The sequence below is a fragment of the Corapipo altera genome, unplaced genomic scaffold (genome assembly GCF_003945725.1).
Source record: "Corapipo altera isolate COAL_440 unplaced genomic scaffold, ASM394572v1 54, whole genome shotgun sequence".
In the NCBI taxonomy this organism is placed as follows: domain Eukaryota; kingdom Metazoa; phylum Chordata; class Aves; order Passeriformes; family Pipridae; genus Corapipo; species Corapipo altera.
In genome coordinates, this window is record NW_020884902.1 from 8,315,903 (window position 1) to 8,338,210 (window position 22,308).

A 22,308-nucleotide genomic window follows, 5' to 3' on the forward strand; every position below is an offset into this window, starting at 1 on the left:
ACAGTCCTTTACTCACAGGCTGTTTCTGTAACAGGCACAGCTTAAATATCTGTGTACCTAATGGACTTATCCTTAACACCACAGTGAGGGAGGCGGCATTAACCTCATTTTGCAGATAAACAATGGAAGCCCTCATGGCTTCCCTGCATTACATCCTATGGAGCAACTGCGTGTATGCAGCGAGTGTAAAATGCTGTTACACGAGACTGAGGTATTGGCACCCAGACTGACAGAGCTTTGGCACATCCTCTGTTCCTTCTTTGCACAGCCACGTACCACTAAGGAGACAGAGCGAGTTCAGAATATGGGTAAGTTAACACTGACTGCTCTGCTCAGCCTGGGAAGATGTGGAGACTCGAACAGAGCTGGACTGTTCAGCAGTGGGTAACCTCACTGCTCAGACCTCAGGTGCTGTCTCACCACAGTGCAGGATGGATGCTCCAGGGGCCTGAGCAAAACCTGGTTGACTGATGTATGAGAATTATTTTTTTATTATTATTCTTTTCTACTGTAAGATGGGAAATAATTTCTGAGAGTTTTGCCTGAACAGAAGGGGGCAATATTTATTTTTTTTTTTGGAATAAATACGAAAAACTGGTTTTTAAACATTTGTAATGGAAAGTAATCAAATGGTAACGTGTACTGTGTCAGGAACTAGTTTTTCACAAGAGAACGGCACATACCTTTAACACCCTGGAAACTCTTAGTTTAACCATTGTTGTAGCTATTCACACCGACGCCGGCTGGCTCTCGCCGGAGAGACCTGCAGCCCTGCGCTCTCCTGCGCTGCACTTTGCTTTGTGACCCGGCGCCTCCTGAACAATGCGCGGGGGCAGTTTCGAAACTTCTCAGGGAGTGCACCCAGCGCGGGCGGCGGCACCAGGAAACGGGATACAGGCGCTGCTGCCTTATGTAAGCGAACCGAGCCCGGGCCAGGCCGTAAGCGAGGGCTGTGGCCGCCGCCTCCGCCCGTCCGTCCGTCCGTGCGCTCCCCGGGACCGCGGAGCCCTCCCTCCCCCGTGAGGGGCCGCTCGTCAGGGGGCCGTGAGGGGCCGGGCGCGCGCGGCGGCTGCCAACGGTCCCTCTCCCCGCGCGCGCGCGCGCGCGCGACACGTCACGGGCGGCTCGGAGCGGGCGGGGCCGGGGCCGCTTTCCCCAGGGCCGTCACGTGACCCGTGCCCCCCTCGGCCCTGCGGTCCGGCGGCGGGGGGCGCGGGGCGGAGGAGAGCGGGGCGGAGGAGAGCGGGGCGGCCGCGACGGGAGGGCAGCGCGGCGGGCGAGGGTGAGCAGCGCTCCGGTGACGGCGGCGCGGGGGAGGGGCGGTCCGGCGGGGCAGGCTCGGGAGGCGGCGGCGGCGGCGGCAGCGGCTGGTGGAAACATGGTGCCACACGTGAGGCTTATGTAAAGTGAGCGGCGGGCGGTGCGGCCAATGGGAGCGCGGCGCGCCCCGCCCCCGCCCGCGCGCCCCTGTCGCGTCACACGCGCGCGGCCAATCGGGGCGCGGGCGGGGCGGGCGCGCGGTGGCCGGTCACGTTTTTGCCCGTATGAAGCCCGAGCCGGGACGCGCCGGGGCCGCGGGACGCGCTGTGTGCGGTGAGTCGGGGCCTGCCGGGCGCGCTCCCTGCGGGGACCGGGAGCCTGCAGGGGGCGGCGGGAGGGGGCGGTGGGCGCGGGGGGCACTGGGGTTCCCCTCCTCCCGCCGCCCTCCGGGCCGAGGTTATATAACCCCCGCGCTGGGGCTCTCCCGTTGCCGGGCCGATGGGCGGGCGGGTCGCCTCTTGTCCCGCGGGGTCCGTGGCGCCGCCACTCCCGGCCCCCCGTGGATGGGGTGCGGGGTGCGTGGGGCTCCCTCTCAGCCGAGCGAGGGGCGGCTGTGACACGCCCCCCCCCCATCCCCCGGGCGGCAGCGAGGGAAGCGGCCGCCAGCTGTGAGTCCCTGGCTGGAGCGGGTGCGGGGCTGAGCGCGGCGCGGCCCCCACCCGCCTCGCACCGGGAGGGCGGCCGGGAGCGGGGGGCACGGGCACACCCACACTCGGCTGGCGCTGGGACGGGAGCTGCGCGCTCCCAGGGGCGCCCTGGCGGGGTCAGGCTGGGAGGGCGAGGTGATGGCAGTGTCCCCCGCCTGTGTCCGGCCCGGGGCAGAGAAGGGGGTGGCGGAGCCGGTCCCAGTCCCCCGGCGGGGCTCCACTCTGGCGTCCCTGGCGGCCGTGTGTGTGCGGGAGGGCACGGCGGGGGCGCGGAGGGCACCGCCGGCACCTCGCGTGTCTCGGTGCAGGGAGCAGCACCCCCGCTACGGGGCCGTGCCCGCCAGCCCGGTGGGATGTTTCACCTGAGGAACTGTGTTACTCAGAGCCACAGTCTCAGCATTACTGACGTGCGTGAGGTGCAGGTAGAGTGGGCAACAGGTGCTGTCTGCTGTTTGTTTTTTTGTGCTGCCTGTGGTTGTGAGGACACTTTTTTCCTTGAGACGGTGTGGTTGTGCCTGCTGCTTACATTAGTTGCATGCTATTACATGCATGATTACAAAACAGTTTATGTAAGTACAATTTTATGCAAATAGATGAGCAATATGTTAACTGTCAAGCTGACACTACGTCTGACGTTCTGTAATAGGTCGGGATAGGGTAGAGGAGTTTCAGTGTACCACAGGAGCTTAAAAAGCTCACTAAGATGTCAGTAGGAAGTCTCTGGTACTTGGAAACTGTAGCGCTTTGCAAGTCTGTGCCAGTGAAACAGTAACTTGACAGTGCATTGAAGGATTTTGAAGAAACAAAATCATGAAGGTTGGAAGAGACCTCTAAGATGGAGTCCAACTGTTTCAACCTTATGTCCAATCTAAATCTACCATCTTGCAGTTTCAAATCACTGCCCCTCACCCTGTCACTGCAGGCCCTGATAAGAACCATTTCAAGTTGCCAGTATTGTTTCAACCACAGTTTGATTGGTGTAAGGGAGAGTGCCCACATTGTTGCACTGTAACATCAAGTTCCCTCTTGCTTATGCTTGCATGTGTTTGCATGCTTTTGGGATCTTTCTTTTTTCCCTTTGTTGCTGAAACTTGCATTATTTCTGCAAAGTGAGGCAGTTTCATTGGAAAACCGGACTGAGTCCTCACTTCCTCCAAAGCTTGCTAAGTCTTGTGATTAGAGCACTGTCCTGAGGTGTGGGGTTCTGATTCTGGACTCTGGAGGTTGCTTACCTCACTCGTAACACATAGAGGAAAGGAGATGACCTTTGACCTGGAGTAGAAGAAAAAAGTAATAGCCTTCAGGTTTTGATGGGGTTTTAGCCATTTCAAGTGTTTATTTCAAGGTAGAACAGCAAATAATTTAGTTGGGTAGTTGTCTTAAGTGTCAAATGCTGTGCAGTGAAAGAGCCTGTCCTGTGAAGAAGTAAAGTGTAGTTTGGCTTGATGTAGTCCAGAAGGTAAAAGCATGGAAAGTGGGTTTTTTGCTTTTGTGCCCTTCTTCAGATTCAGCAAGTTTTCTGGTTTCATTTACAATTCAAAGACTACATGGTTTTGCTGGACTTTTTGTTTATTTGTCAGTTGGTGGGACTTGTTGTAGGCTTCCTCTATTTGCTTTAGCATGTGAATGCTGTCAGTGAAAATCTAAGTAATCTTCATTTTTATATCTTACTCTTATTCCTTTCGGATTTCCACTGAGAGGCATTAAAGAGACAGCATATTGTCATATTACCTTCTCCACTTTTTCTTCCCCTAGTCATAAGATTAAAATATGTAACAACTCAGTTTATCAAGTAAACTTGCTTAAGCCTGTCCCTAAACAATACATTTTTATAGTAATAAGTATTGTGAGTAAACTGAGATGCTGATGGAGCCAAAGTATGAGAATAGAGTGAAATGAGGAAAGTGATTGGCAGTAAAGTTCTGGATGTTTCTTCTACCTCAGACTTTATTATGACCAGGAAGTGTTTGGCTTAGATACAGACTAATAAACCAGTTTTCTTTTTCCTGGGTTCTGGCCACACCCTTATTTCTCTAACATCTTTACAGTATTAGAATATAATTTACTGCAGAAAATCTTCTTTAACTCCTTAAAGTATAAGCACCTTTGCAAATTGCTGTGGGATGAGGTGTATTTGGTGTGGATTAAAAGCAATATGTTACCAGTAGCCAGTAGAACCAGTAAATTATCACTAGTCTACATCAACTGTAGTGTTTTCTATAGGGTTGCTATGGTTGGCCTATGTTAAAAGGGAACATCATGTTCTTAGCAGGGCCTTGTGTAATACTTGGCGTGAGTGTCCTGTAGACACTATATTATACTCATGACGTTACCACATCATAATTACTAGATGATCAGATGTTTCTGAAAAGGAATTTTTGTCTCCAGTTTTGGTTGCATGGCCTAGAATTCCTCTATGAGGTTGGTGGATTACAGAGTTTATTTACTGGATTTCTTGCTGCATTCATATTTTCCACATCCTTTTAATATCCCTGTAGAGCAAGTTTTGAACTGCTTGAGTACTCCTTGTGTTAACTTAGCTTGTCAAGCACTGAACAGCAAAGGGGTCAATTAATACCTGTATCATTCTTTGTGTTATTGTTGCATTACTCTGAAGGGATTTGACTTGCACTTTTGGGTACAGATGAGGTTGAATACAGAAAATGTTGGTCTTGAAAGTAATGCTACTGATGTTCTGTGTAAAAGGTGTCCACTTCCCTGCTTTTAACTGCTGCTTTGAACTTACCCACTGCTGTAGTGGAGGTCAGGCTGTTAACATTGCATGTGTTGGTTGTAAGGCAAACCTTTTACTTGCCAGCCGTTTGTTAGTGAAGAAAAACTCTGCCTTCTGACACTTAGAGGGTTTTTTTGGGGGGGAGAGTGTGGGTGTTTCTTTTTAGTTACAGGCAACATACTTAATTCTGTTAAGTACCTCTAAAGAACATGTGAAAAGAGAAGGAAAAGAGAAGGTAGCAAACTCGTATTTCATAGGCTAATGGTTTTACTATCTGTTGCTGAGATTTCTTGTGGCCCCAGGCTACTTTTGTGAAATGCAGTGTGGCAGGGAACAAAATGAAGAAGGGTCAGATGATTTGGGTATGTCTGCAAAACCTATGGAGAGGCTTTGAAGCTGCTCTCCAGAGCAAGCTCTGTTAATACTGAGGCAGAGCCCTATGTAGTAGGGAGGCACCCGCACACATGGGGATCCACATGCCCGAGCATACAGCAGTGATCCGATGTTCTAAGTGGCTTAGTAGATCACCAGGCACGCTTGTGCAGCCTGCTTGTACTCTGCCTGCCAGCAGTGCTGGAACAAGGGCAGGGCAGACTTCTGTGCTTCTGGTTTGTATTTCTGAGGTTATCCTTTCAGTGCAGAGAGAGTCTCTTTGTCTGAGTGCCCACACTGGACTTGTACTAGTGCAGAATCCTCTCACTTGGTCCTCTCTGCCTGTTGAGGAGTTGCTGAGGGACAGCAGCAATATACTAAGTTTCACGCAAGTTGCGCGTGCAGCAGTTCTGAAGTGTGTGTTTTCCCTGCTTGTCCACGTATGTAAGAGAGGTTATGAGAATTTCTGTGTGAAAGCTATTGTAAGGTCAAGAAATTTTTGTGCAGATGTTTTCAGCTGCTGCTGAAGTAGTGTGTGGTAGTCCTAGAGAAGCCTTCTGATTTCACTGACTTTTTTTGGTAGTCTGATTTAGACAAGTTTGCCTGTAGAAGATGCATAATCATGGAGTATGATTTTCCTTTCTTCGTTTTCTCCCAGTAGAAAGGAAAATTTTATTAGGGGTGCTAATAGGTTAGAAGCCCAACATGCTGTTTCCATGACAAGTGGACTAAAATACAGAGAACATGTTCCTTGGGGCAAGAATTTAAGGTGATTCTACCGATTGTGTGAGCAGGCTGTAGGTGTTTGGTGGAAAAGAGAGCTCATTTGTATGCCAAAATGTTTAGGAAGACTTTAGGTTTGCTTCCACCTGGTTTTGAGTGTACTGTTATAATCCTTAATGCTTGATTTTTTTTCTTATAGATAAAATACTTGGAGATTTCCATGTATAGATGACTTTTCTAAGTAGAAATGGCTTTTTAGAAGTAGATCCAAAGTTACATTGCCTTTCTAACACCCTGTCCTAAAACAGAGGCACTTCACTGTGCCTCTGCAATGACATCTGTAACTTCTCATAATGGAAGCTTAGGGAGACAAGATGAAGAGGTGAGCATGTCCAGTACTTTTCTTTTTTGTTGGTTTTGCTGCCTGTTCTCCTGATTCCTTGCAGCTTTTGTATCTTAGTACAGTTTTTGTGTTTGACCTTATTATGTGTACTTTTACGTTTCTTCTTAGTTTAATTTTACAAAGATCTTCAGTATATAAAGCACTTACTTCATTTCAATTACCTCGCTGGCATAGGTTCTTCTGTGACTTGAGCTCTTACTTCAGTATTAATATGTCCAACTCCTAGGACAAGTACATCACACTTGTTAGGTTGCTGCACTTTTTGGAGTGTATTACTGATGCGATGGGGACTAGAATTTATTTGGCACAGAGTCTTCCAGGATGGTCCTTCCATTCTGACTGAAATCTTTAATAGAGTGTGAACTGCAGAAATGTCTTAACAGCAGCATTGGCCTGGAACTCCTGTAAATGTAATACCCCATGGTGAAACCCTGCCCTCTTCTTTAAGGGAGGGGAGCAGTAGGTATGGAAGTATGCTGCTTAATGAGGATGTGAACAAATACTATAGTTGAAATATGATATTGAGATACTTTTGATCTAGTTTCACCTATAATAGAGGCAAAGTATATGAATACATGGTGGAGTGTGATAATTTTTCCCTCCTTTCTCTGACAACACTTGACAATCTCAAACGTATCATTTTTGTTATTTTTTTTTTTCCAAAGAGGACAAAAGTTGGCATGTGCAGGTACTAGAGTTCTGAATGTTGCTGTGCTTAATGATTTCTCCAGTTCCACTCGAGAACAGCATTTTCTGGTTACAAAGAAAATGAAATATTTTTTTAAAATTCACGTTGAGTGCAACTTTAGTTACCTGTAAGACTGAAGGAAGGATGTGTAGAAATTAGCATGGGGCAGAAGAAGGAGATCGTGTTGAGTGTCTTCACAAGATGTCTTGGTACAGGCTGCAATTTTTATTTATTTTTTAATTTTTTTTAATGGCAAATATGCAACCTATTGGCAGTTAAACTTAGCTCTGGGCCATGGCTTATTATTCAAGGTGAAGGAATAAACTTCAGAAGGCTAGTTTCTGTTGGCTCTTGGGGACAATCAGTCCATGTCCACTATGGAATCTTGAGGGTTGTGGGCTTAACACAACAAGGAAACCTGAAAGGATAAAATAAGCTTTGTTCCTGGTCTGGCAGAAATGAGAACAATTCCTGCTAGATGATGGAGGAATGGTTCCAAACTACTTTTTTGGGGGAAGGGGGAAAGGGGAGGTTTCTGTGGTACTTGACTTCTTACAGTCTTTCACTTGACAAGTCAACAATGTACTGGATCCTGCTGTTGTTAGTAAAACTGAGTTGACTTGGTCCTGTTACTTTTATTTTTCACTGTGAGTTACTCCTCAGGGAAAATAAGCAGCTGTAGAAACAACAAAACCAACCTCAAACTGGAAGGCAATAAAATAATAGCAGTGCCATGGGTGCTTCAGGAGTACAAGTGACTGGTGACATACGCTTAGGTCCACTTAGGAACCACTACTTGAGGACTGTGGGATTAATTTTTTTCCTATTTGGCCCTCTGGGGGCCTAAGAAAGCTTCTTTCTGTGATGCCTTTTTATTTTTTTCCATCAGATATGCGTAGAAGAAGTGTAAGTTTTAGTAAACCGAGAACAGCTTTTGCTCTAAGAATGCATACTTGTGTTCTGGAATATGAAACTAATCTTGATCATGGTGTCAGTACTTCTCTGGTGAATTAGCTCTCAGAAGTTTTTCATCTGCTGAGGTTAATTTGGAATTTGTATTTTGGTGATGAAGTGTTTTAAGGTTGTAATGTGCAGAAGAAGAAACATAACTTGAATGTGATCCCCAAATTTGTACCAGATAATACTAATTCTTCAGCTTGGATGTCTCAGCATTTTGAAATAAACTGTGTTAGTATCTGTATTATCTAAACAATGTTCTAACAATAAATTAAGATCATGGAGATGCAATTTGAGGAGGTTTCTTATGTTAATAAAGGGAACAGAATTCAATGGGTAGTTACTTTGTGCATTGCTCAAAGAACTAATTTAGAAGTTAGGTTACGATAATAAATATTTTTATCAATAAAATTTCTTGCATTGCCTCTCATTTTGTATTTGTAGTTTTTATAACTGTTCTTCATCTTGGAATACATATTTTACATGTCATGGTTTGAGATAGCCCCAAAATCCGATTCCCTAGCTCCATCCCCCCTCCCACATCTCAACCCAATGTGAGATGGGTTTTTCCAGACAAAACACAACCAGACTCAGAATGGGGGAAAGGGAATATATTACAATGACTGTACAAATAAATACTATAACACATTATACACACGATCACAACTACTCTACCATGACATATAGTATTTACAATGGATCAGATCTCCTCTCCCCTCCAAATAAAAGTCCAGGAGGGAAGGAAGGACAGATCCCTTCCAGTCTCTCAGGCAGCATTGCATTGCATTTGTATTGCATTATTAAATGGACTTATCTTTCGTAGTAAATTTTTACCTAGTTTATAAAACTATTTTCTCTTTTTTTTAATAGGAATCTATTAACCACGCTTTCAGATTTGGAAAGATCATGATTAGTACATTGAGTAAGGTGAGTGTTTTATGCTGTCCCTCAGAAACTGATTTGTACTATCAGTACTTTCTTAGTGAGTCTGAACTGGGAGTTTATGTGCTTTTGTTGTTACTCTTTTGTGTGTTTCCTTTGAGCTGTAATATCAGGAACAATGTGGCAGCAGGACCAGGGCAGGGATTCTGCCCCTGTACTCAGCACTAGTTAGGCTGCACCTTGAGTGCTGTGTCCAGTTCTGGGCCCCTCAGTTCAGGAAGGATATTGAGGGGCTGGAGCAGCTCCAAGGAAGGGCAATGAGGCTGGGGAAGGGACTGGAGCACAGGCCCTATGAGGAGAGGCTGAGGGAGCTGGGGGGGCTCAGCCTGGAGAAGAGGAGGCTCAGGGGAGACCTCCTTACTCTCTACAACTCCCTGACAGGAGGGTGTAGCCAGGTGGGGTTTGGTCTCTTCTCCCAGGAACCAGCAGCAGGACAAGAGGGCTTGGTCTCAGGCTGTGCCAGGGGAGGTTTAAGTTGGACATTAGAAAGAAATTCTTTAGAGTGAGTGATCAGCCATTGAAATGGGCTGCCCAGGGAGGTGGTGGATTCTCCGTCCCTGAAGGTTTTTAAGATGAGACTGGTTGTGGCACTTGGTGCCATGGTCTAGTTGACAGGATGGTGTTGGTTCACGGGTTGGACTCAATCTCAGAGGTCTTTTCCAACCTGATTGATTCTGTGGTCTGTACTGTTTGCAGTGCAGAAGTTTACTAATCAGCTAGTCTGGATAGTACTGTAATATTGCAAAACAGATGAAATTGTAACTGAGATTTTGAGGATTAACACTATGATGTCTGTTTAGTCTAAATAATTGAAAAAAAATCAAACCTGTTTTTCTGTAGCTAAAAAATGTGTTCTGAATTGGTTCTAAAATCTGACAACATTCTCTTTTTAATGCTCCAGGTGGGGCTTCAGTTCTACAGAAAGTGAACTTGGTTCAGCTTGGTTTGCATCCTGTAAGACAGGTGTGTTCCCTAAAGCAGGTTGTTCACTCCTTTCTAATATTTGAAGTCTTCTGTGCTTAGAATAGATATATGTCAGGATCAAAGGAAATGTCACAAGTTCTGTATTATTTGTAAACTGAACAAATTAGACTTCCTTCTGTGGAAAAGATCTTCGAGATGCCATCCATAGATGAACTCTCTTAGTTCTTTGCGGTTTGGTTGTACTCAATCACCTGTACATTTCCTCTGTTAAATAATAGGAAAAAAAGATCAGATTTTACTGCCTCTAATTCTGTTCACATTGTTTAAATACAACTCAGTCAGACTAGGCATTTTGTTTCAGATAAATTCTAGAAAGGCTTATCATGAGATTTTTAAGTAGTTTACAAGGACTGTTTTTTCTTAATGTCGTCCTAAATGGGCTAAGTAGATGAAGCCAATTTGAGACACAATTAAAATGGTACATGCTGCTACTGTGAATATCCTCTTCAAACCTAGACTTTGTTAAACCTTTTTTAACCTCTGAAAATTTTACAGGGAGTTGGGTTAGAGTAAGGGAATTGGAAGAGCTGCCTCTAAGCAAGGATTTAACTAGTGCTTAAAGACATTTCATGTTTTCAATTTCCAAGCTAAAAACTGTGAAATCTGGAAGTAGTTCTGGATACAGCAATTTCTAACACTTCTTGTGGTCACAGGTAGAAAGCTCATAATTTAAATCCTGTTGTATCAATTTATGATAAAATCAGAAGCAAAAACATTTAAAGAACCAGTGTATACAGGTTTGTATCATAATACAAGTATTTTAGAACTCATATCAGCTTTGTGATGTTATGCAGAATGGAATGTTGTGAATAAATTCTTCCTTAAATCTGGCCAACACAAATGTACTTTTAACAGTTAGTAGACATGCAGCATGTTAAATTAAGGCATGTTAACATGGGCTGTCTTCCAAAGTGGTTAGCTTGGGATTTGAACACTGTTCCAGGCTTTTGTTCCAGACATTTCTTCTGCATATTCAAATGAAGCACTTAAAATGATGTAACTGTTTGTCACACAAATGTTGATCTTCTGAATTTGTGGTTTTTATTGTACTATTTCTTTGTGCTACATGGCAGTGGCATGTACCAACAGACTTAGTTTGCTAGATTTGATAGAAGAGCTTTCAGTTTCTTGTTTTTCCATCAAAATTCCCAATGTCTCTCTTGAGAAACTGTTTTTATTAGAAAGAACAAAAGTGTTAATTGACTTTGTCAGTACAGCCTTCTGACCATAAAGAAACACTTTTTGACTGTGAGGGTAAGTGAGCACTGGAACAAATTGCCCAGAGATACTATGGAGATATTCAGAAGTCTTCTGGTGGTGGTCCTGGGCAGCCTGCTCTAGGTAGCTCTGCCTGGACAGGATACCTCCAGAGGTCCCTTTTGACCTCAGTCATTATGTGAATTGAAATTTTGCAGCTGCCTTGTAAAATCTTCAGTCCCGTACCAAGCCTGCAGTGATGTAGATGAGTTTAGATCAGGTGGTAAAATGGTGTTGTAGCCAAACCTGGAGCTCCTGCTGACCACACCAGGCATTTGGCTCTTGACCTACTGGAGATACTGGCCCTGCTCTTAGTGGCTGTGTCAGCCCGTGCAGACTATGTGCATAGTGTGATACTATACTGGTTGTGAATCCTAAGGGTTATTTTATCTAGCGTAGAAGATTCTGTTGTTTTAAAATGCAATATTTTAGACCAAAAGTGTTTAAAATGCAAATTTGTGTCTTATTCCTCTGCTGTGTGACAGTTTCATGTTTAACCAACATTTATCTGCGTAGGCATGGCATAACTGTGAGCATCTCTCTGGTATCTGTTTGAAGAGGACACTGTTGGGGGGCCCAGGTATTTCTTTTATATTTTATAGTTATAGAGGTGTCTGGACTCTGTAATGGTCAAAGATTTCCAGTAGAAGAGGATGAGACAAGAATTAAATGCATGTGGCAGACTCTGGACCTAGGCACCCCATGCTTTTGATGCTAACTAGGAGGGAGCTTGATAAACACTTTTACCAACTTTTCGTATTAAAAACAGGTAAGAAACACGCATAATTATTATGATTCATGTTAGTAGAAAGATGCTTCCCCTCCTGCCCCTCTAGAGCTTATGCAGAAAATAGACTGTTCTGTGTTTGTTTTATCTTAAAACTGTGATTTCAGTCGTATATATACTCAGAACAATTTTTTGGGTGTGAACTGGTAGTTACCTTATTTGAAGCTTAAAACACTTTTAACCTAAAACCATACTTATTCTTGAATTCAGGTTTGAGTTTCTTCACTGAGGAAACAACCTGGTTGGAAGCATCCTTACTATGGATGTAAGGGCCCTGATCTGATGCTGACTTCTTCCTGTATAGGAGCTGCTGTAAATTCAGAGTGGCCCTTGGATGGCTCTGGAGCAGGGCTGTCTTGATAAGTTCCTCTGTTGTAAAGTGGCAGCTGTAAGCAGTGGTTAATGGGGATGACCTTTATAAAGATATTACTTTTATTTAAATAAGAGACTTGTGTTTAGGGTTCTCTTGAACTGGAAGGTGAATCCTTATCAACAAATTGTGAAATGAATACTGTGAAATTCAGATACCAGCACTTGTGATATACTAGATGTTGTTGATAATTTTATTGGCATAAGTAGAAAATTGAGTTACACCTCATTGCTTGTTAAGAAAAAAAGTAAAACTTGTTTACTATTAATTGAAGTGAGATGAGAAATCTAGTAAAAATGAAAGTTTTTCTTTTTTTTTTTTTTTTTTAGTAAAGAGGTGCTGCAAGAAATTATTGAGCATCTTTGTTATTGTTTCTTATAGTGAAGTCTGAGAATACTGCCATCTTTTGCTTTTCCCCCTTCCTAGAAAATATCCTAATGAAGGTATTCTGTTAATTATTCTATCTCTTGCTAGATTAAAATGGAGCTCTCAATGTTGTTGATAAAGTTATAGAGTTGAACAAGTCACTTACTGGATTATTATTTGGTTTTCAACACATTCTCATAATGTTTTGCTACTACCAAGCATTTAATTATTGTCTAATTGCACAGGGAGAGTGCATTCATTGTAGATGTTAATTTTCAGTTATCTCTCAAATTGCATGATGTGATTAAACCATTGCTAGTTATTTGTCATACAAATGAGAAAACAAAGCAAAAATCCAGAAGACATGTGGAAACTCTTCTTGTTGATAAGATCTTCAGTAAAATTTCATCCTGACCATTAGGAATTTCTCCTATAGGTACTAGTACAGTTAAGAGTACCTGAATATTCATATGTCTATAGTCATAAACTGTGGTGTGCCTCTTGCTTCATTGGGAATGTTGATAAGTTCACAGTAGTTGCAAATTTAGACTCGAAATGTTGTCCTCTTACTCAGTTCTTGAATTGGATAATTTTGACTCTAGAGTGTTAGTTTCTCATTCTTTAATTGCCAGTACTAAACATGATAGGTTTTGTGTGAAAAGAAATCTGGAAAAAAATCTATTACCTGAATATAATCAGATCTCTACTGAAACAAGATTTTTGTGTTTAAATACTATAGTTTTCAAAAGAAGTTCACCTCCTTGGTGTTCTACAGTCCTCCTTGAGGGTTTTTTTTCAGAAACAGAAGCTCACTTACTTCTTCCAGCATTTGTCCATATGTATTTTGGTGTGTTTTTCTGGGGATGTTAAAGTTCAGGCTGTTTCCTTTGTCTTGCTGCAGGATAAAGGAGCTACTGTAGCTAATGAATAACCAGAAGACATTTGCTGCACATCTAACCTGGCATATCAATGCCTACATTTGTCCTCAGTGGAATTACGTTGCCTTTTTCATACACTGCATCAGGACTTTGTAGAGCTCTAGTGACTTTGGAAGGCTTACTCTATCTGTACTGATAGAATGGGGTTTTTTGTGAGCCAGTTGCCTTAAAATCAAGCTTAACTGATGCCAACTTAAGATTAAAAAAAAAATTATTTGCAACATCAGAAAAGACAACCTCACTTAAAAGTTTAGAAAGATACAGCAGCAAATAAAGAAAAAACTGGCTTAATATACTTGCCTCAAGATCAAACCAAAAAGTTCTTTTTGTTTCCATGTTCAGATGTGTACTGAACTTGGTATGGGATGTAATAACTGTCTTCAAACTGGTAACAGGAGAGAGCCTCAGACTGGGAAAGCATGCAAGCTTTTGCCTTTCCAGTCTTGTTTGGTTAGTGATTGGAAATTTATTCAAGCATATGAGTGAGATGAATATGTGCAATTTATTATGTCATTTTGACTGAGATTAGTTTCAAAGTTAATTAATCTCTTTGTGATGTCTGACTGTCTGTGCTGTTGAAGTGCCTGCAGAGTGCTTGCGTGTGCATGCAGATGTTCCACTTAAAGTCTTTCTGTGCCCGAGACTGAAGTCTAGCCAGCTGCATCATTCTCATCTAAATTACAGGCACAGAGCATGGTGTAGGGTTGTTGCCAGTCTGTTCTTTCTTCACTGTTACTCCAGTCTCTTCTTAGAAAATCTCTCCAAAGTTATGGCATATATTAACATTGCTACTTTGGGGGAATCTTGGCCTTTTTTATTATTATTACACGAAGTCTTGTTTTAGAAACGCTCCACTTTCTTCTTTCCCCAGAAGCTCTTGCAAATTTATCATAATATTTTTCTTGTTACTTCCTATTTACTCTTCCTGTATTCCTTACTCTGGTATGTGCCTCTGGCACTGAGGCTTTTGAGATTTTGAAACAGAAGAAATTTTGTGCAAGACTGACTTTCAGTGATGGTAATCTTCCTGTCCTGCCGAAGAACACCATTCCACCTCCAGGAGTTGAGCCAGTTCTTTTGAAAGATACTTTTAAAGAGGTCAAACTTGTATCTTCTCCATTACTCAGCTACTCATTTTTGTTTCTGGCGTGACTGTCTTTGGGATCCAGATTGTGGTCACTATAATGTGGTTTTTTAGGAACTGCAGCGACAGTTGGTGTGGGCAAAGCTGCAGAAGCTCTGGCATGTTGGTAGCTAGAGGCAGAAATAACAAGACTTAAATGTGTTTCCTGACACGGATTTCTGCCAGGTCTCAAGAGGAAGAGAATTGACATAGTGTTTCCTAAGTGTCAGTATCTATTTCTTTTGTATTGGTGATTCTCTTAATTTGAACTCATTGCTTAAAATAAAAATACTTTTAAAAACCCTAAAATCTTCTCTGTCGTTGACTCAATCAACTCTTGTTCAAGGTGACACAGGAAATTCCTCAAAAGTTATTGGACAGTTTATGTATATATATTGGTAATAATTGTCTCCTACCTAAGGAAATACTGTTGAAGTTTCCTGCAAATACCTGGCAGATGCTATCAGGGAAAGAAGGGAGGAGTCGAGACAATAGATATTTAGAGGTGGAAAAAATTATTCATCAGTGGTTTAACAGCTCAGAATTTCAAACTGTGTAAGACTCTAGAAGCTATGGCACATTTTTGTTGCCTCATAAACTTCCAAAGATTACACAAAAGACTGGGAAGATAATTTTCCAAAGAAAGGTTGTGTCAAAAAATATTTGCGGGCAACTTTTGAGGCTGGAAATAATACAGCATATGTAGTACTCTCTGGCTTAGGAATTCAGGAGAAGAGGTTTCTTGTGCTTAAAGACTAAAATACAAAATATTTACATCCAGCCTAGGAAAGCTGTGGCTCAGTCCTTGTTCTTCCCATAAATAGCACAATTTTACTGATATATGGGTTACTGTGGTACTGAACTAATTATCTTTGGAGAATTTAGGGCTATTCTAAGAGTCTGTCTTTTGGTTCATGCTTATAAACCTATCAGTTATGATTTACATAGTTATATTTATAGGATTAAATATAACAGCCCAAAGTCGTTTGGTTTTTTTTTATTATTTTGAGAGATTTTTTTTTTCCCCTGTCTTTAAAAAAAACATCTAACATAGTTTACTAGCAGATAGTGTTGTTTTGGTTATGACAGTATATTTTTCTCTGGTATCTAAAGCTACTTCCACATAGCATTTTGTCAGGAAAGCAGGAGGGAACTCCAACCTTGGGCACAGAATAGTATGAGAAGTGTTAGACCTTGCCTTAAATTTGCACGTCAGACCTCCTTTAAGGTGATGCTCTGGCTGCCTTTATTCTGAAAGCTTCATGAAGGGGTTAATTTTTGGTTTTTTGATGTGCATAAGGCATTTATTTGAAGTGGACGAGATGCTGTAGATGATCTCCAAGGTTACCTTTAACCTTCACAGAGGAGGTAAAAAGGCACTCCATTGCTAACTGAGTAGTTTGCTGGACTGCCTTTACTCACTGAATCCTCCACAGAGCTTTATGCTCTCAGTACCCTCTGTCAAATAATAGTACAGATGACACATGGAAAATGGCTTCTTGAGGGTGGCCTCAGTTATTTAACCAGACAGATGCTCTTATGTACTCAATACTTGAAGTAGTGCTAAGAGCATCTCCTGGGTAAGAACGGATTTAACATATGTGTAAAATGCTCCTTACCTTTGCAGTAACAGAGGGTTTGTCTCATGTGCTGTCCATACAGGTCTTCCCTGTGCCACATTCCATATTTGCTCTCCTGAGCTCTTTGGTGGTTTTGGTCACTCTCACACAAAAGCAGCTGTGGTTATCCTGAGATGATTAAGCCCAGGCTGTGGTTTTGCAGACAGGGTAATGGGCACCACTAACCTCTCACCAGGGAGGCTCACGGGGAGCCTGCGTGGCCAGAGTGGACTCTAACCTGGCATGGAACTTGTTTCAGATGTCTAGATAAAGGCAGGCAAGGGAAAATTTGAGCTTGCTCTGTCAGAGAGATTAAATTAGAGGTGAACTGTCTGATCTAGTTAATCATTGGCCACTAGAGTATGTTCCATTGTGACATAATACTAGAGTTTCAGCTAAGAGTAAATATTCTTTTATTGCAATTTCCAGTTATGTAATTTTTAGGACAGAAGTGGTTAACTTAGTCCGGAAAAAAACTGTTAGAGCTACTGAAGTGTAATTTACTGCCTGTACAGTACTTTTCAATACAACAGCATGACAGGATGTCTATTTTGTCTGGATTGGGGTACCTGAAGTGAATACGAGCAGAAGTGAAATGTCAGTATATTTCACTCTACCCAAAGGTGTTGTTTTTTTTTTTTTTATTATTACCTACAATGAAGAACTAGTGAATAAACTTGTAAAGAAAAAAAACCTATTTCTATTTTTATACCATTACTGATAGCTTAAGTGAATGCCCTTAAACTACACTTCCTACTTCCTCTTTCAAATGAAAGCAGATACCTTACATATTACTTTGGCCAAGCAGGGAGATGAATAATATTTTCTGGAAAAACTCAAAATAAGTGTAAAATATCTGAAAAAGCATCAGTTAGGAGGTTAAGAAACTAATTTCCATGTGGTTTCATTTTAAGGGGAGTTGAATCGTAGTGTGTTTTAAATTAATCTTGTGAATGTTTTCTGTTACGGTCTTTCTAAAAATATATTTATTTATTTGTGTTTAAAAGGAAGCTGCTGCACTTACTGTTAACAAAACTTAGTTAAGAATTATTTTATTGACTTTGTTATTCCAGTCAGAGGTCTATTAGTCAACAAGTGTAGTCTTGAATATTTTAAAGGAACAAAGAGGAAGGAACAAACATGGTTCTCTTGTCTTGAAAACAATGGGTTTTTTCCCTGATGATGAATTACATAGTTCAAAGAATCTTAGTTCATAGTTTTGCAGTACTGTTGTCTCTGTGGGTTGCTGACATAGATGAGGATGTGAGTCAGATTAAAGACGATTATTTTATTCATAAAGTTGAACTACTCTGTAGTACTTCTTTTGATGGTACTTCAGTATTAGTTTGTTCTTGATTCGCCTCCATATACATGCTGACTTTTTGGAGCCTGATGCATTAGAATTTACTTTAAAAGCAGGGATTTTGTTGTTGTTTTAACCTTTTCTAAACAATTTTTATCACCCCCCCAAGTTAGTGGTAATCAGTAGATAAATTTCAGGGTTATTTATGTCTTAGAATTTTTGTTGTTGATAAATAGGTGGGTTTGTTGATAAATAGGTGCTTAGTTTCCTTGTTCCTGCTGTGTGATCTGTGTACCTACCTACATGGCTCTTGTACAAAGAAAGAAATGAAGAGCTGGTGAAAATGACAGAACAGATCTTAAAAGAAACAGGTTGAGACTATGTATTTTAAACCCAACATAAAAAAACAAAACAGTCCAAATGACCTCCAAACCAAGTAAGCAATGCTCTGATGTCTGAATGGAATTTTTTTGTTTATCAAGGTAAACTGGAAACCAGTGAAATGGTTTCAGTAAAAGTAATAACAGTTATTGTCCAAATCCAGGTAGTAAAATTGTTGATTATTAGGTAGGAAAGTAGAAAACAAATGAATGCAAACTTTTAAGGAGTTTTTCATGTTTATTCAAGTTCAGGTTTTTTGTGGGGGTTTTTACTAAAATATAAATACCTTTTCTGTGATAAAACATTGTGAGATTTGCAATTTAACCTAAATTTTTCACCACTCAAATGCTAAATATATTAACTATAAATATCACTTTTACTTTCTACAGTCAGTGCAGATTCCAGTCTGTCAGCAAGGCAAACAAGAAAATAAATTTTTTTTCTTCCTTCCCTTCCTCCTCAGATTTGTGCATCTGTACTTCCAAACAAAGTTTGCACAGAGAGAAAATTCTGAATATGGCTTGATTTGCTCTTGATCTTGGCAGTGTTTCTAATGACTGTCCCACGGACTCTATCAAGTTCAGGGGCTTCTACTCCAGCACTGAGGAGCAGAACCCTGAGCAGCAGCCTGGGATCAGCAAAAGCATTTCTCTGTCATTCTTTTTAAAAGAACAACGGAAAATGAGTGATTACCCTGGACTCGCAAATAACCATAGCCAGATGATTGCTGAAGATTCAGAAATTCAGACGAAGCCTGAACACTCTCGTGGAGTTCTTCAGGAAGATATTGAAATGAGCAGTGGCTCCAGTGGAAATGACTCCAGTGGAAACGACTTCAGTGGAAATGACACAAATGAAAACTATTCAAGTGGGCATGATTCGCATGGCCATGAGTCTGATGAAAATGGGAAAGATTCAGCAATGCTCATGGAATCTTCAGACTGTCATAAAAGGTGGTAGCTAATCATAAAATACATTTCACACCAGTGACTTTTTGCATTTGAATATAATTTCTGAATAATAACTAAGGTATAAAATGTATCTTGAAATTGAAGCTGAGTGTTCTAGTTAAATTGTTACTCTCATGTGGTGTAAATTGTGTAATAGATATTTATTCATAGAGAAAAGGTCTCTGGTGTTCTGCATGGCCACCTTCATTTGCATCTTTCTTCTCATCATTGTGTGTTTAATTGGCCTTATTTATATTTTTCTAGTAAACCAACTTCTATAATCGTGTATCAAAAACTGTCAGTTTATTCTTGTGTGTTGGGATGCAACTGTGCTATTTTAAACATTAAAATAATAGCTTACTGTACAAAGCTGAAGGAAGAACCACCTTCTTAGCAGTCCTGCAAGGACCAGGGAGTTGAACTCGGTGATCCTTATGGGTTCCTTCCAACTGAAGTTACTCTGTTTCTTAGACAAATGTTTAACAGCCACAGTTTCCATTTTTTTGTACCATGCAGAAGCTTTTAAAGTTCGGAGTTTGTTTTGTTTGTTTTTTTTTTCCTAGGTAACCAGTAATTAATAGGAAAATATAAAGCTAAAATGAACTAAAAGTTTTTTGTTAGGTTTACTAATATTAATCTTTTTCAATCTTTCTTAATTCTAGTTCAAGTTCAAATGCATTTAGTCTGATGATTGCAAACTCTGAACACAATCAGTCCAGCAGTGGATGCAGGTAAATTAATGGGCATGTATTTTTTAGTAACTTGCATGTACGCTAAACGCTGAAAACTGAATAGTGTTGTATTTTGGTGTTTTGTTTTGTTTTGCCTAAACCTGGAGGACTACACAAGAAATCCTGTCCATAATCAGTAGCATGTCCTATTAACTACTTGATTGCTTTAGAGCTTTCTGTTGCTTTTCCATGCTAGTTGTGTGATAACCTTTCAAGTCATGTTACTTGGTAGCTAAACTCCCTAATTTTTATTTTTTGTGCATCTCTTTGAATATTGCTTCAGCTCTAGTAGTTTTTTTTTGTAGCTTTTCTTTAAATTCTCTGCTCTTTAGAATTTAGCCTGAACCTGGTAGTGTATTAACATCAGGATTCACCTATAGAGTTGGGTTATGTTCTAATGTCCAGCACCCACATCATCCGCCTCTCCCGTGTTCCATTTTCTGGGTTTCAAGCCTCCATTGTATAAGGATAAACCAACATACTGCAGGAATGCCTCTCTATGAACTCTGCTTCTGGCCCTGGTAGCACTGAAGGCTCAAATCTAGATACTTCAGAGTGCCCTACACAACTGTACTTGTTGTTTTTTAAAGTCAGCTGATCAGGAGACCAGACCCTGAGCAGATCAAGGATATCTGGCTGTAGCATACTGATATTAAGACCTCTCTCCACACCTACCTGGACGTGTTTCCACCTGATACAGAAAAGTGGTAAATTAAAATTGCTCTTGTGCACCATTTGGTGCTTGAGGAACTTGTTTTCTGTGTCTGCCTTGCAGGCACCTGGAGATCTTGTTCCAGGCTCTGTTTTCAGTTGGAAATTGTGATCTGGAGTTCATATTGCTAAGTATGAAAGACAGAGTGAAACAAAGACATTTCTTAATCTTCTTTTCCCATTAATTCCATTTTCTTCACTGCAAGATTTTGGGAGGATGGAGGGGTTACTTATTACAGTTTTTCTAATGTCTCTTTATTTTAAATTTCAGTAATATTTCTTTGCTCAGAAATAATTAGGAATCCATCAGGAACAGTGCTAAAGGGTTACAGAGCAGAATCTGATCATTCTTTTGAAAATGGGAGATTGAAGATATATCTAGAGAATGATCTTTTAAGAGAAGACTAAAGTAGTCTGATAAGCTGCATGCTTAATCTTAGATTCAGACTACTGGGGTTTGGATTCAATATCAGTGCCAACCAACAATTCTAGTTTAATATCTGTAGGTACCTTTCCAGGTTGCTGTCAACAAAAAACAAAATGGAAAGCTCCTTTTTTTTTTTTTCATAGAGCTTGCTTATTCTGTCCTCTGAAAGTCACACCTTCCCTGTGGCTGCCTACTGTGCCTGATGCTACTGATCTCTGGGAAAACATTTCAGAGTTGTGTAACTTATTTTCCAAGGAGGCCCATCTTTTGTATACGCTGCTGCTGAGGGCTAATTTGGAAAGGTTTCTTTTCTTGCAAAAGAGTCTGACCACTCTCATGAAGCAGACTCAGAGAGTACAAACCAGCTGTATGCTCAGTTATTTCATAATCTTTTCCCTCTCTCTTTTTCCCTACTGCCAGCATAGAGGGCTCTTCTGTTAACAAAGCCCTGTTTGATTGCATCAGTCCAAACTGTCAAGCCACATTGTAGATGTGATTTTAATATACAGCACAAACATAATGTTTCCCAGGGGAGTACTGTACTCTTTTGTCTGATCCCTTGCCATTATTTCCCGGTACAAAATGACCACTGAAGAAATGAATGCTGCATTCCTCATAGTACATTGTGGTGTAAGCCAGAACAATGTGTATTCTCTAGTACAAGTCAGCTTTGTCACTTTCCAAGCATTTTTGGTAAAATACACCCAACACTTGTCAGGTGACTGATTTACCTTTTTCAAAGTCCTAAAAATTCCCAGAAAAATGTTCAGAAATCCTCTTGAAAATTACTCGGAAGCCCAAGTTACTTTATTGACCACTTCAGTCAGGGCAGGGCAGTTGCCAAGACTGTTGTTTCTGCAGTAGTGCATAGGGTAACTTCTTAGAGATGACCAGCTGTGACAATCAGGTGGTAAGAGAAAACCCACCCTTTGATGGAAAAGAATTTGTTTTCAGGAATGTTTCAGAACAGCTCTATAATCCTCTTGATCATTGTGAATGATTAGCTTTTGAAGTCTACTCCAATGCAAAAGACAAGGTGATTTTTCATTTTAACTCTTTCCTACCCTTCTGCCGCCTATCTTTATCCTGCCCCTCCCTTCCCTCACCTCCTTTTCTCTTTCTTTTTGCTTGTGTCAGCACCTCTTAGTAATGGGGAGAGACAGAGGAACTGTAAAGGAAGGTGATAACTTCCTGAACTGATAATCTCTGTTGTTTGACCTTCTACACTGAGGCAGCACTTCTGAACATGCACTTGAGAAATGTCAGTGCAGCTTCTGTCTCCAGCCTCCTCTGATTCTTCACCTTACATATTTAGTCAAGTTTCCTTACCTTATTTAATGTAATGCCATACTTAACTGGGATAGGTTGTTCAAAGGATTTCTCCATTTGTTTTGTTAACTTGATGCTCTCCCACTGCCATTCCCTTTTCAGGGACCTCTCTTAAGAGAACCTGCTCGAACAGGAGGTGAAGACTTGAGTGGACCTCCTGCTTCTCTCCTTTGAAGTCCATGAACATTTCTGAATTTGATTTTGAAAAGAACTAAGGAAAATACTACTAAAAAGGCAGGAGGGAGA

General features: G+C 41.3%; 1 protein-coding gene and 1 long non-coding RNA gene across 12 annotated transcripts in view; one reads left to right on the forward strand and one right to left on the reverse strand.

The window, feature by feature from the left end:
• Positions 1–1,264: 1,264 nt before the first annotated feature.
• Positions 1,265–22,308, forward strand: part of PER2 (period circadian regulator 2) — a 46,438-nt gene continuing 25,394 nt past the window's right edge. For 2 of the 11 annotated variants that reach the window (XM_027650516.1, XM_027650525.1), the window contains exons 1-6: positions 1,533–1,593; positions 8,715–8,771; positions 9,688–9,749; positions 11,636–11,796; positions 18,378–18,867; positions 19,527–19,595. In XM_027650516.1, the coding sequence (XP_027506317.1) occupies positions 18,596–18,867; positions 19,527–19,595 (341 nt within the window). In that variant the 5' untranslated portion in view covers positions 1,533–1,593; positions 8,715–8,771; positions 9,688–9,749; positions 11,636–11,796; positions 18,378–18,595. Of the gene's footprint in view, positions 1,283–1,502; positions 1,594–8,714; positions 8,772–9,687; positions 9,750–11,543; positions 11,797–18,377; positions 18,868–19,526; positions 19,596–22,308 lie in introns of those variants that run through there. The other 9 variants (XM_027650514.1, XM_027650515.1, XM_027650517.1 and 6 more) reach the window with 8 other exon arrangements.
• LOC113950572 lies at positions 9,471–17,110 on the reverse strand. The gene is made up of 2 exons (XR_003528780.1): positions 16,231–17,110; positions 9,471–9,974 (listed from the first exon to the last, which is right to left on the reverse strand). It is a non-coding gene; the product is annotated as an uncharacterized LOC113950572 (long non-coding RNA).